Here is a 13,282-nt window from a genome sequence, read left to right on the forward strand (position 1 = left end):
ATGTCAGTATTAACACGCGCACTGTTAACGACACAGAGTTTATTCCTACTCCTCCGGACCCACTGGTGGCGGTAATAAACCCGTTGTGCGCCCCGCGATAATAATATAAACACGCGAGTAATAATCATAATAAAACTGCTTCCATGACATGGTTTTTTGGGTCAAAACCATGGATGAAATATAAACATGGGATCACATTAAAACCACACTCGGTCCGACTCAGACATGACGCCTGACCGCACAGGAATTCCTCCGGTAACGTCGAGTTCTAAAAAGGTAAATAGGCCATACTGAGTAACGTAAAGTAAGGTTCTTTATTGTGACGCTTTGTTGTGGGTCCCCCTCGCGTGCTTATTGTTTAGAACGATGACATCTGTCCACAGAAAGTATAATTAATCGCAACGCATCTGTTCTCAAGACATGTGTACATTACAGTGAGTGTTATGCAAACAGATTTCTGTCACAAAAATGTGAAAGATGAAATTCAGAAACTCAAGTGTGTGTGTGTGTGTGTGTGTGTGTGTGTGTGTGTGTGTGTGTGTGTCCTTTTGTAGCTCAAATGCACACACGGTTTAGAGTTTTGCATTGCTAGTTGCTACTAACTATGAATTATATTGCAGGCCTATATAAATTATTATTATGACATGCTATACTTGCCTATACATCTTATATTATTATTGTCAGCCTGACCTTCTTGCCGGGCTGTGGTTTGTTTGGCTTGGTTGTGTTTGTGAATGGCATGACTTGAAATTTGAATCAATGGAACATGTGAGTCAGGTATATAGGTGACAATGACATATAGGTAATGACCTATAGGTCATGACATAGGACGGTCACCATGCTGGCTTGTGGTGGACATTTCTTGTCAAAATTCCATTGTTGCCACGGACATACACAATTAATGTATAATAACAATATCACCATGAACACGTAAAGAGCTAATATAGCCCTTATTAACCATAACAGGTCTGAGAGGGTTCAAATGTGTTCCATTTGTACACTCAGGGTTTTTCTTCTAGCAAATTAAACATTTGAGAATCACTATAGTTGGACTCCTAATGTGCCAGTCATAGTGTCATAGTAAACCAGTGTCATATAATATGAAGAAAATCTGGAGACTGACATTGGTGACTGGGTCTTATGATCAAAATAAGAACACTATAATGGTGTGTGTTATAATCATGAGTCGTCCATGTCTGTGTACTTGAACTTGACATACAGTGTACTTGATATGTATTGGGTACTGCCTGAACTGTAGCATACTTTATAGTTAGGCTACGAGAGACATCTCAGACAGCAAGGTCAGCCTTGCTGCAGTTAGCGGTTATTATGTCTCATATCTTGTTGTCACGTCAACCACACACCACCCAGCCTGCACACACACTACCTGTCTGTCAGAACCACACACCACCCAGCCTGCACACACACTACCTGTCTGTCAGAACCACACACCACCCAGCCTGCACACACTACCTGTCTGACAGAACCACACACCACCCAGCCTGCACACACTACCTGTCTGACAGAACCACACACCACCCAGCCTGCACACACTACCTGTCTGTCAGAACCACACACCACCCAGCCTGCACACACTACCTGTCTGTTAGAACCACACACCACCCAGCCTGCACACTCTACCTGTCTGTCAGAACCACACACCACCCAGCCTGCACACACACACTACCTGTCTGTCAGAACCACACACCACCCAGCCTGCACACTCTACCTGTCTGTTAGAACCACACACCACCCAGCCTGCACACTCTACCTGTCTGTTAGAACCACACACCACCCAGCCTGCACACTCTACCTGTCTGTCAGAACCACACACCACCCAGCCTGCACACTCTACCTGTCTGTTAGAACCACACACCACCCAGCCTGCACACACTACCTGTCTGTCAGAACCACACACCACCCAGCCTGCACACTCTACCTGTCTGTTAGAACCACACACCACCCAGCCTGCACACTCTACCTGTCTGTTAGAACCACACACCACCCAGCCTGCACACTCTACCTGTCTGTCAGAACCACACACCACCCAGCCTGCACACTCTACCTGTCTGTCAGAACCACACACCACCCAGCCTGCACACACTACCTGTCTGTCAGAACCACACACCACCCAGCCTGCACACACACACTACCTGTCTGTCAGAACCACACACCACCCAGCCTGCACACTCTACCTGTCTGTCAGAACCACACACCACCCAGCCTGCACACACACTACCTGTCTGTCAGAACCACACACCACCCAGCCTGCAGTCCTGCACACACTACCAGTCTGTCAGAACCTGACGAGGCTCCAGTAATTAGAGTTTACAACACTGCAATTTAATATCTTCAGTGTCACACTGTCAGTGTTTCCTCAATCGCCTGGATGCATTACTGGAAACTAATCTCATTCATCATCAGGCACTGCTTCAAAACCCCACAATTGGCTAAATACTGGTTTTCGTGTCTGTAGTATCAAAATCACTTTAACCAATTTAACCCAAACGTACACTGTAAGCTTTTTGAAAATTGCACCATGTCGCAAATATTTGAGGACCACTGCTCTAAATAGAACACCCGGTAATTTACACTTTCTCTCCCTATTGTCTGTCTCTCTCCGTCTGTGTGTGTGTGTGTCTCTCTCTCTCTCTCTCTCTCTCTCTCTCTCTCTCTCTCTCTCTCTCTCTCTCTCTCTCTCTCTCTCTCTCTCTCCCCAGGTGGTATTGATGTAACTGATAATGTCTGAGCTGGTGCAGACGACCTCTGACAGTTTGTGTAAGCTGGTCCGCTGGGCTCACAGTCACGGAACCATCTGCAACCTGATCCCCGGCCTACGGCAGCACCATGGCAATGCCCTGACGCCAGAGACCGCTCTCCATGGCAGCAGAGGCACCGTGGCCGTGTGGGGGTGCAGCGCAGGCCACGCCTACCACTGGCCCCTGGGTTACCACGACAGCGGCCCCGGAGGGTCGGCCGGTAACAGGCAAGGCCAACAGAGGTTTGGGGCAGGTCGTTCGTCCTCTAAGGTGAAATTAGGATTCTGGTTCTTTTATTTAAAAAAATCTCACCATAGCGTCTGTATTCTGGGGCGAACAATAGGAAGAAATGGCAGATCTACAAAAACTCTCTCCTCTCCTCTCCTCTCCTCTCCTCTCCTCTCCTCTCCTCTCCTCTCCTCTCCTCTCCTCTCCTCTCCTCTCCTCTCCTCTCCTCTCCTCTCCTCTCCTCTCCTCTCCTCTCCTCTCCTCTCCTCTCCTCTCCTCTCCTCTCCTCTCCTCTCCTCTCCTCTCCTCTCCTCTCCTCTCCTCTCCTCTCCTCTCCTCTCCTCTCCAGGTTACAGTAAGAGGGTCATGTGACCTGTCCTGCAGCGAACCAGCCTCAGAAGGAGAGGACTATAACAACCGACTGTTTGACATCGGCGGCTGCGATTCGTCAGCCACCGACGAGGACGTCGACTACGAGCCCCGCCCTTCCAGGAAGAGAGGAGGGACCGTGGCGGCGGGTCTAGCGGGCTTAGGAGGAGGAACGGGGAAGAAGATCAAACAGGAAACGGTGTCGGCGGAGGATTACTACCCCGCCGCTAACATGGGAACAAGTGGACTGTCGGACCCTGCCAACCCTGCACAGACTAATTCTCTGTCCTCGCACATACACACGCCGTCGCCCCACAACAAGCCCCTGGTGCACTACCAAACACTTGGCCCCCCCGGGGAGAAGGGAGAGGGACTTGCGTGTGAGGGATTATTAATGGACCCAGAGATGGAGCTGCTGGGTGGAAGAAGCTGCAGCGCAGGGCCCACTGAGCAGGCCCCAGGGCAGAGCTCTGCCACAGAGATCACAGACCAGATAGCAGGTATGGCCTGGTCACTCATCATTTCCCGAGATGGGGAAGGCAGAGTTGAGGACGGCATTCACGTCGTCTTGTTTGGTGTTGAGCTCAAGTTTAGACGGACGTCTTGTAGCATGCCACACTACACTACAAGACAAGCCCTTCTCTCTTGTGATTGTGACTTGCCCATTGGTGTGAAAAAGCACTTCTCTACATAAGCCTTGGCTTGTACTGTGTGTGTTCATATAAACAGGTACCGGAGGCCAGTGTGAGCTGGAGCGTCTGAGGGTGCTTCTGCGAACCGAGCGAAGCCGCAATGTGCAGATGATAGAAACCATCTCCAGTCTGAAACAGGACAAGGAGTTACTGCAGAACGAACTCACCAAGAAAGCAGAGCTGATCTGTGACTTCCTACAGGATCAACTACGGCCAGGTAGAACACGCACTTCACTGTCACATACAGTAGTTCACTGTCACATACAGTAGTTCAGGGGTTCACTTCACTGTCACATACAGTAGTTCAGGGGTTCACTTCACTGTCGCATACAGTAGTTCAGGTTCACTTCACTGTCACATACAGTAGTTCAGGTTCACTTCACTGTCGCATACAGTAGTTCAGGTTCACTTCACTGTCACATACAGTAGTTCAGGTTCACTTCACTGTCACATACAGTAGTTCAGGGGTTCACTTCACTGTCACATACAGTAGTTCAGGGGTTCACTTCACTGTCACATACAGTAGTTCAGGGGATCTCAAGGTTTTTGGCTGGAAACCCCCGGAAATGCTTTGAACATGTCTCGTGACCCCTGCCCCGCCCCCCTCCCCACCACCAATACAAATTGACCGCTGCAACAACCTTAGTAATAGAGAAAATGCATCATAAATAAATACTGAAACTAGATATAATCATTAAGGAAAGTATATGCATGCACTATGTGTACTATGTAAACTCCAGCCATTCACTAATAATATATACATCATTTGGGGACCCCCCAACATAATTTCGGACCACCCAAGTTGAGAACCCCTGCAGTAGTTCACAGTAGAGAATGTTACATTGTTTTTTCCCCCCTCACACTTCACATATTGGTTCAACATTTGTCTATGGATGGACGTTTGATGGATGTTGGATATTTGATACCTGATAACAAATCATATATTTGCGGTAACACATTGGCGTTTGCCAGGTGCTTCTTTATACCTGATGGAGTGACCGAAAACTGCATCAATAAAGGTTTTGTAAGGGAAGACGAGACGGTGTACGGAACTCCCCCTTTCTCCTACTATTCAGTATTTAAGTCCGACGTCATTTTGTAGTGCTACGTTACGTCCGGGTCCAAGTGGCACCAGCTCCCGTCCGCATCTCATTGTAAATGGAATATCTAAACGCGTGAATCTTTTTACAATGACGTTATTTTTCAGAAAGGAAGCCATTGAGGGTTAAAATGGGTCTTAATGCTTAATGTTTTGTACAAGTGTCCATGACAACAAAAATATATGATGTGGAGTGGAGACAATAAAGACCATTTGCTCTGTAAAATATTTCGGGGGCATATTTAGAATGTGTGCAGGCTTGAGTACCGGTATGTTGAATCTAGTTTGCATTAATGAGGATTTAGTTGACACAATAAAATAAAATGGCGATAATATTCCATGTGGGGCAGACGGCCTGTCACAGCCAGATTTGGGTGGTTGTTTTCGTCTCAGATTTAGTCATTAGTATTAGTAAATACTGAATTCTAGTCCACTGATCCGAAGCAGCTGTCTCTGTAGGTGTGCAAAAGACTTTCTTCTTCAAAAAAAAATATATTTAAAACATTTCACCATGCACCTGTAAATATGCCATGGACACTGGTTGAGAAACGGTAGAATAGTAACGGTAGTATAGAGCAGTGTTTTTGCATAATAAAATAATTCAGCCTTTTCATTCTCATAATAAAAAGTCTGTAAACACGGTTTTAGACAGCTTTTAATGACATCTACAGACACTTCTTGTCTGAAAAGAAAAAAAGAAAAGTATCCGATCCATCTTCTTCACTCCATTCCAGAAAAGAGGCGGCCTCAGTCCTCCAATCAGATGGAACCAGGAAGTTCACACATGGCGTTTCCGGATGAGACGGCGGCATTTGATTCGCCGGTGTTGTTTGACTCGTTTGAGGAGGTGGAGCTTCACTCTCTGGAGCGACCCAGGACGCTGAAGACCAAGAGGAGTCGGGAGGGAGAGAACACGCGTGTCAGGAGTAAGAACGCACATACACACACACACACACACACACACACACATGGATAATTATTTTGGGTTAATAATCAATTTGCCCACGTAGGCCTATTTAAGAGGTTATTCCAATCTGTAACCATGCACGTGCGCGTACTGTATGTATGTGCGTGTTCCAATGACAATGTGTTGTTTCGGGGGGTCCCTGAAACAACATATTTTCAGTTGAGGGTCGGCGGCCAAATGCATATCATTCTGGAGGTCCTTGACATGAAGTAGTTTGAGAACCACTGACATAGAAAACTGTAGGTTCTTCAGAAAACTGCCATAATTTGGAAGACAATTTTGTAGAATCTGATCTCAGGTCTTAACCCATTCTGACCGGGCACCCATTTTGTTGTTGGCATCATGTTATACTTTAGCTATTGAAAAATAGCAGATCTACAAGCTCATATCGCGCCACCGAGTGGCGCGATACGAGCTTGTAGGTCTGCTATTTTTTGAAAAATCGAAGAACGACTGACATTTTTAGAATCTGATCTCAGGTCAGAATGGGTTAATCAGACCAGTGTGTGTCCAGTGGAAAACTCGTATGAATCTGATCTCAGGTCAGAATGGGTTAATGGGTGAATGCCCCTCTCTTCTCCCCTAGTGAAGAACGTGGTGGGCGTGATCGCTCGCTACATGGCGGCACTGCAGGAGTTCCGCCGCAGCGTCTCCATGAAGGTGGCCTTCGACCGCGTCGGCGTGGACAGGAACACCATATCCCGCACGGCGGCCATCGCCGAGCTCAGCCTGTCGGCGCCCGAGGTGTTCCACGCCCTGGCGCCCTGGGACGAGAAGGAGGAGACGCTGGCGCACTACGCCCACCGCTGCCGGCAGGCCATGGACGACAACATCAAAGCCAAGATCAAGGCCATGAAGGCCAAAGGAGACCTGCTTCCCATCGTGTCAAAGGACTCGAGTCCCATGTAGACGTTGTCTTCGTAGGCTCTCTCTCCTTGAGAGATGCCACGTCAATGCCGCTAAATGACGCCACGGCTTCGCGTGACCGTAAATTATGGAGCTTACGTGGTATCCATGTCCATATACTGTATATGGTGTATACCGCTCGGAATGTGTCGGCCTCTTCATCCCAATCCATATATGGGTATTTCAGACTGCTTCCTTGGATCAGGGGTTCTAAACCTGGGGGTCGCCAAATTATTTTGGGGGGTATTTTCTCTATAATTAAGGTTATTGTAGCCAAAAGCGTTGAGAACTCCTGCCATAGATGCGTATCTCAGCCCGTTACATAAGTTACTGTATATGGGTCTTTGCATAGAGTCCCAGAGCTAACTGTTGGGTAGCTCTATCAGACACGACAAACCCTCTTCTACATTGGTGCCGCTGTGCTGTACTGCAGTGGTTCCCAAAGTGGGGTCCGGGGACCCCCAGGGGTCCTTGAGGGAGTTCCAGGGAGTCCCCAGATAAATAGATAAATGATAGTTTGGAAACAAATGGACCCTTATGGGTCTGTAACTCTGAGAGTGTACAAATGGAACCAAATGGACCCGTTAGGGTTGGGAATCACTGCTAGAGACGTAAAGATCTTCTCTTATGGGGGTCCCTGGCATATATTTTCAAATGGGGGTCCGTGGGCTAATCGGTGTCAATTTGGGGGTCCTTGACATGAAAAGGTTTTGGGACCACTGCTGTACTGTACACTGTGACATCATTGTAACGTTACATGTGAGGTCATTATGTTAGAATGTTACGTGCGACTTCATTGGGACGTGTGAAGTAAGATACGCGTGTGAACTGTGAACTAGGTTTGAGCCAGAGCAGGCTGGCCTGAGACTGGGGTATATCATCCAAGAACATAAACCACCCTTTATTATACTTGTGTAGTACTGTTATGAGAGTCAGCTCTGACCATTAGGTGCCCATGGATTAAAGTTCTCAGTCGCTGAGAGTTCAGTCATTTGGATTGCATGGCAGTCTTCGATGGAATCATGTTGTGCCCCCCTGAAAATAGCCACAACGTGTCAAAGATGCGTTGTAAGCTTATAGATTTGCTCTTTTCGGTTATTAGTCATGAAAGAGTAATTGAAGTGTTCAAACTAGCAATAGAATAGAATCATAGATTCGATTTATGAGTATTTGAAGTGGTCAAACTAGCTACACAATAATGAATGTTCAGAAGCATCTTCCAAAACCCCTAATGATCTCGGATATTTCATAAAAGAAAAACCTCAATCTGCAATTTCTTCAACTGGAATGTGGAGCATAGGATTAGAAAGATTCTACATAATTATCCTGCTAATTGTTGAGGAAACACTCAGTCATGACATTTTATTTTGCTTTAAACCATGAGGGCACCCATGGCCAATGGCAGGATTTTAGATTCCACCACTGATATGTTGTACTTCATACTCACACTGAAATGACTGCTTGGCATTACAACAACACCTTAAAAACAAACTTTTAGTAGTCAAAATACAAACCAAATTGAAAACATGATTTTAAAAGACCAGTACTATATAACAAGTAGGCGTAATGATGATGATGATAATACTATGAATGAATTCCCAGTGGGCTTTTTTTTTCTTTTTGTATCTTGATCTTTTACTCCCCAATCAGAGGAATCGGTCTCTTTCATGCGTGCAGACACACACGTGCAATCCGTGCATGCACAGATACACACATGCGCGCACAGTCTTTAGTGAAGTACTTGTTAACAGAGTACTTGAAGGCTAGCCTAAGATGTCAGTCATCTCCATAATTGGACAAAGATTGCAGACTGTCTCTCACTCACTCATTTGACAAATAAAGGTCATACATGTTTGCATACAGAAAACACAACTGTACTTGTGTGCCGTCTGTAACCTTAGTCCAGTGGATAGTATGGCCATTAACATGTAAATATATTACTGTAGATCCGATTAATAATTTAAGCAATGCATTCACGCCTTTCCATTTACATGTGGTATTTATGTGCATTCTTATTTACTGTAGGTCTGTAGCTACATTCGAATTCGTCTGAATTGTGATTGGATCTCATTTTCTGTGCACACTATGCAAATAGAGCTGTGTTGTTGATAAGATTTGTTAACTTTCTCGTACTTCCCTTTTGCCGTGGGATGAGAAATTATCTCAATAGGAGGCAACATCTTATCACCTGTCCATCACCGATTACTTTTGTAGGTGGCAGATTCTCTGTCGACTCTATACATAAGATGTACACCCTCTCCCCTCCCGATCTGATTTCTGTGCGTATTAGACCACCTACACATGTGGTCTGGCAAATCCAATAAAATGTTGATCTTGTGCTGTTGTGTTTACACCTTACATTAACATATCTAAATGCAAATCATGTTTGGGCTCATGAAGAGCTACAGTATGGAGGACATGACAGATTGTGACATTGTCACCACCACCACCCACTTTTTTGATGGGTAAGTTGGGTCTATTCTACCACAAATAATCGTATGATTTCCAGGTTCAATAATTGTTCCTGTTGAAACACTAACAATAATCTAATGACAAAGATAATGCACAACTATAGATGCTAGCTCCATTTGGAACCTTTAGTACAGTGGGAGAATATATGGTTCTGGATTAATTACAATACATTTTCAATACACACAGTTTTAGTTTTACACAAAATACGACAAATTGTACTATATCCTGTTTTATATTGGAGATGGCCTACTGACTTTGCTTTCCAGGTACTCCGCAGAAGAGTCCATATGAGTGATACAGAAATTAAACACAGTAACTCAACACAAACCAATTTATTATCATCCAGGCCGATTCAGAATTCAGATCATGCGACGATAAAATATCACAAAATAAGCTAAATAAAAATTGATATAAAACTTGGACTTGTACAAGAGCAGATCTCTATGGTTCTGTCAAACAAAGTTTGTCATCAAATGTTCGGAAACACTCCGATCTGCTCCAAATCCGGCGTCAGAGTGCTCCGGTAGGATATCAGTTCAGAACAACTGTCGGATTCTTCAAACGAATTCAGTTCATGCCATGTATAAACACAATTACCCGTTTTGTTGGACTTGAATGTATGTTGAATATTCAATCTTTGAATAGAAATGCCATCTCAGAGCATGATTGTGTGTGTGTGTGTGTGTGTGTGTGTGTGTGTCTAACCAAGATTTAAACTAGCAGAAATAAAATGTTAATACCAGGCTCCATCTCACAACTAAGACAAATTTATGATGGAAAGAAGAGCCTAGAAGGGGGTGTGTGTGTGTGCGTGTGTGCGTGCGTGTGTCAGGTCACGACGGGGTCAGGCTCCAGGCGTGGAAGAACAGGCAGGATGAGGTTTCCGAATGAAGAGTCTTGTGTGATGAAGAATCCTGATGAGTGAGCGTGTGCATGCTGCAACAAAACCACACACACACAATCATTAGATACATGTAGAAATGTATGTGTTCAGTAGTGCTTCTTAAACATGTCAGTATATAATATTAGGCATCAATTTCCAACTTTGATCTTGTAGATCTGCTATTTCCGTGGCTAAAGAGAGCTACGACAAGGTGTTGATGAACATCTTGGATATTGTAAGGACTGAATCCGTCCTTGTGGCGGTAACTGTCCACATAAAGTGTTTATTGAGTCTGCCATGCATTTCTATGATGAAGACTCACTCCTCTTCCCAGTGCTCAAGCATCGCACTTCAGCCCTCTGGCCCTCCAAATTAGGGATGGGACGTTAATCGCAATTATTCTTTACGTACTGTACATATGGGAGTGTGTACCTGTGTGTGTGTGTGTGTGTGTGTGTGTGTTAGCCTGGAAACCAGACCAATCTGTGTGTGTGTGTTAGCCTGGAAACCAGACCAATCTGTGACTGTGTGTGTTTGACCTGTAAGGCAGTCTTCTGTTGAGCAGCAATGTGCTGCTGTTCTGCATTATCCCTGAAGTCTTTCAGATTAGGTCTGGAGAGAGAGATACTGAGAGAGAGAGAGAGAGAGAGAGAGGTGTCAGATATACACATAATATAGTAGTACATTATTCTAATTGATTATATTTACTATATATTGAACATATTGATCCTTCGTTAGAATAATGATAGGAAACAACACTGTGTTCTACTGACCAAGGGATCAAATCACAGAATAAACAAAGCATTGTATGCGTTCAATTACAGGACCATCCTAGACTGTAAATTGTCATATTGAACTATTAACTTTAACTGGACCATCCCATAATTGTAAAATTGTCAATGTATAAAATATAATAACCATTTTTATACATTAACCACTTCAACTCTCTATAAATTGGACCCGAGTCAACTCTGTACTTGGACCGTTTTGTCACGTCTACACCTCTAATATCTTTTATCTAAAAAGGTCACAATAATAGTATACGTTTAAATGCATCGTGAAATTGTCCTCCGTCATACACTAAACTACTAAAAGGATGAATTCGCTTTTGTTGAGCTGTAAATTCAGTACCACTTAAACCCTCTACAGTGGATAAAATAAACCTGGGACGCTCTTATTTCACTGTACACAAACAGATTCGCCATCAAGCTCGATTAAGCTCGCAGCTCGTTGTATTGTAGATCGCTTTTATTAATTAAGTTTCCCCAAATAGGGGTTAACGAAAGTGCAAAAAGTGGCATTCTTTTGGCGTTTTAAGCATATTTTGATTACTGCGATAATAGTCACTATTCATCCATTTTGGACTGAGGTCGATTTAAAAAAAGGCTTCTAAATCTTAATTTTTTTCTTTCTATGTCAGTGGTGCTCAACCTTTTTCATGTCAAGGACCCCCAGAATTATCTCTATTGGACCACGGACCCCCATCTCAAAATATGTAGTTCCAGGGACCTCCCAGAAGCAAATATTTCAGTTAAAAATGTTCTGAAAGAAGATTTGTGCCACATTTTCACGATTTTTCAAAAATAGCAGACCTACAAGCTCATAGCACACCACTTGGTGGCGCGCTATGAGCTTGTAGATCTGCTATTTTTCAATAGCTAAATTATAACATAATGTTTAAAACACCAAAAGGGTTTCCCGCCCAAAATGGGTTAAGCCCCCACCTGGCTCCAGGGTTGTTCAGAGACTGACTGGACTGCAGCAGCCGTCTCTTCTCCTTGTCCAGTTCCGCCAGGATGGCCACCCGGGCCTTGTTCTGAAAAGCTACAGTGAAGAAAGAAACCCATGAAGAGAGCTTGAGACATAAGAAACCCATGAAGAGAGCTCGAGACATTGAAAAGAGGCCCTGAAACATGACTGTGAGTTCAACAAACCATGTACAACCCAGATTCGGCACAAACAATTGGGGACTAAATAAATTTCGTCGCCCCTATGCCACAAAGATGTGGAACGCCCTACCAACTGTCATTAAGACATGTGAATCCTTCTAAACCTATGATTAATTGAAAACGGTGCTATACTTTATGGTGTCGTCCACTCACATATTTTGTATCGAGTTGTGCTTGAAATGTACTGTAATTCTGCAAACTGTTAATAAATACTTCAATCTCAATCAATCATGTGTGAACCATGGCTAATATCAGACATCAGACATCAGACCTAGCTGAATATAAGCCTCTGTATGTTTTTTGAGACTGTGCCCTGTACGTCACATTAAAGATGATTGTGTGTGTGTGTATAATGCAATAGAACAACAGTCAAGAAAAACAATCTGACGTTTATCTCTCATACCGAAAGATGCAGCCTACTACTGGTCTCTGGACTGGAACAGTCCAACAGTATCTTAAAACTACTCAAATTAAATTGTGTGTGTGAACAATATTGAAACCATAAATAAATGACAATGAAGAAAAACATGGGGTCTGCTATAACAACACACAAACATATATGTATATTCTTACCCTGACCTGAAGGATTAGCAGCCATGACGGACCAATCAGATTCTATCCATCAATCTAGATTCTAGAATCTAGATACGGAATTAACGTTTCGCAGATTATAAAGCAGACACCTGACTATACGTTATGGTGCACTGTTCATTCATAACAGCTTTACAACAAAGTGAACAAACAAACAAACACACACGTATGATGAGTTCTCGTTGACTATATCCACATTGTTTTCTTTTTCTTCCAAATGTAAAGTGACGCACGACCAGAATATTTACCATATCCGGTCGTGGACTTCAAAATAAAACTCATCAATATAGTTCAATGACGTCAACAAAGTTGCTTAATGTAAATACAATGTTGTTGTTGTTATTATAATACGTATAATAATAGATTT

The 13,282-nt window shown here is 44.0% G+C and overlaps 2 protein-coding genes across 4 annotated transcripts; one reads left to right on the top strand and one right to left on the bottom strand.

The window, feature by feature from the left end:
• Positions 1-142: 142 nt before the first annotated feature.
• On the top strand, positions 143-9,214 carry kiaa1958 (KIAA1958 ortholog). Its single transcript, XM_083793687.1, has 6 exons — positions 143-276; positions 2,721-3,029; positions 3,337-3,856; positions 4,086-4,265; positions 5,882-6,073; positions 6,701-9,214. Exons 2-6 carry the CDS (start codon positions 2,742-2,744, stop codon positions 7,021-7,023), a joined length of 1,503 nt encoding a protein of 500 aa, XP_083649813.1. The 5' UTR covers positions 143-276; positions 2,721-2,741; the 3' UTR covers positions 7,024-9,214.
• A 595-nt stretch (positions 9,215-9,809) lies between these two features.
• inip (ints3 and nabp interacting protein) lies at positions 9,810-13,133 on the bottom strand. 3 transcript variants are annotated; one of them, XM_083793021.1, is made up of 4 exons: positions 12,904-13,133; positions 12,100-12,199; positions 10,915-11,002; positions 9,810-10,428 (listed from the first exon to the last, which is right to left on the bottom strand). In XM_083793021.1, the coding sequence occupies exons 1-4, from the start codon at positions 12,920-12,922 to the stop codon at positions 10,321-10,323; spliced, it is 315 nt and encodes a 104-aa protein (XP_083649147.1). In that variant the 5' UTR covers positions 12,923-13,133; the 3' UTR covers positions 9,810-10,320. The 3 variants fall into 3 exon arrangements, with proteins under 3 accessions (XP_083649147.1, XP_083649148.1, XP_083649146.1); XM_083793022.1 differs by having other exon boundaries at positions 9,810-10,406; positions 12,898-13,133; XM_083793020.1 differs by having other exon boundaries at positions 12,898-13,133.
• Between the last annotated feature and the right edge of the window lie 149 nt (positions 13,134-13,282).

This window comes from Protomyctophum parallelum (assembly GCF_964188405.1).
Source record: "Protomyctophum parallelum genome assembly, chromosome: 21".
Classification (NCBI taxonomy): Eukaryota; Metazoa; Chordata; class Actinopteri; order Myctophiformes; family Myctophidae; genus Protomyctophum; species Protomyctophum parallelum.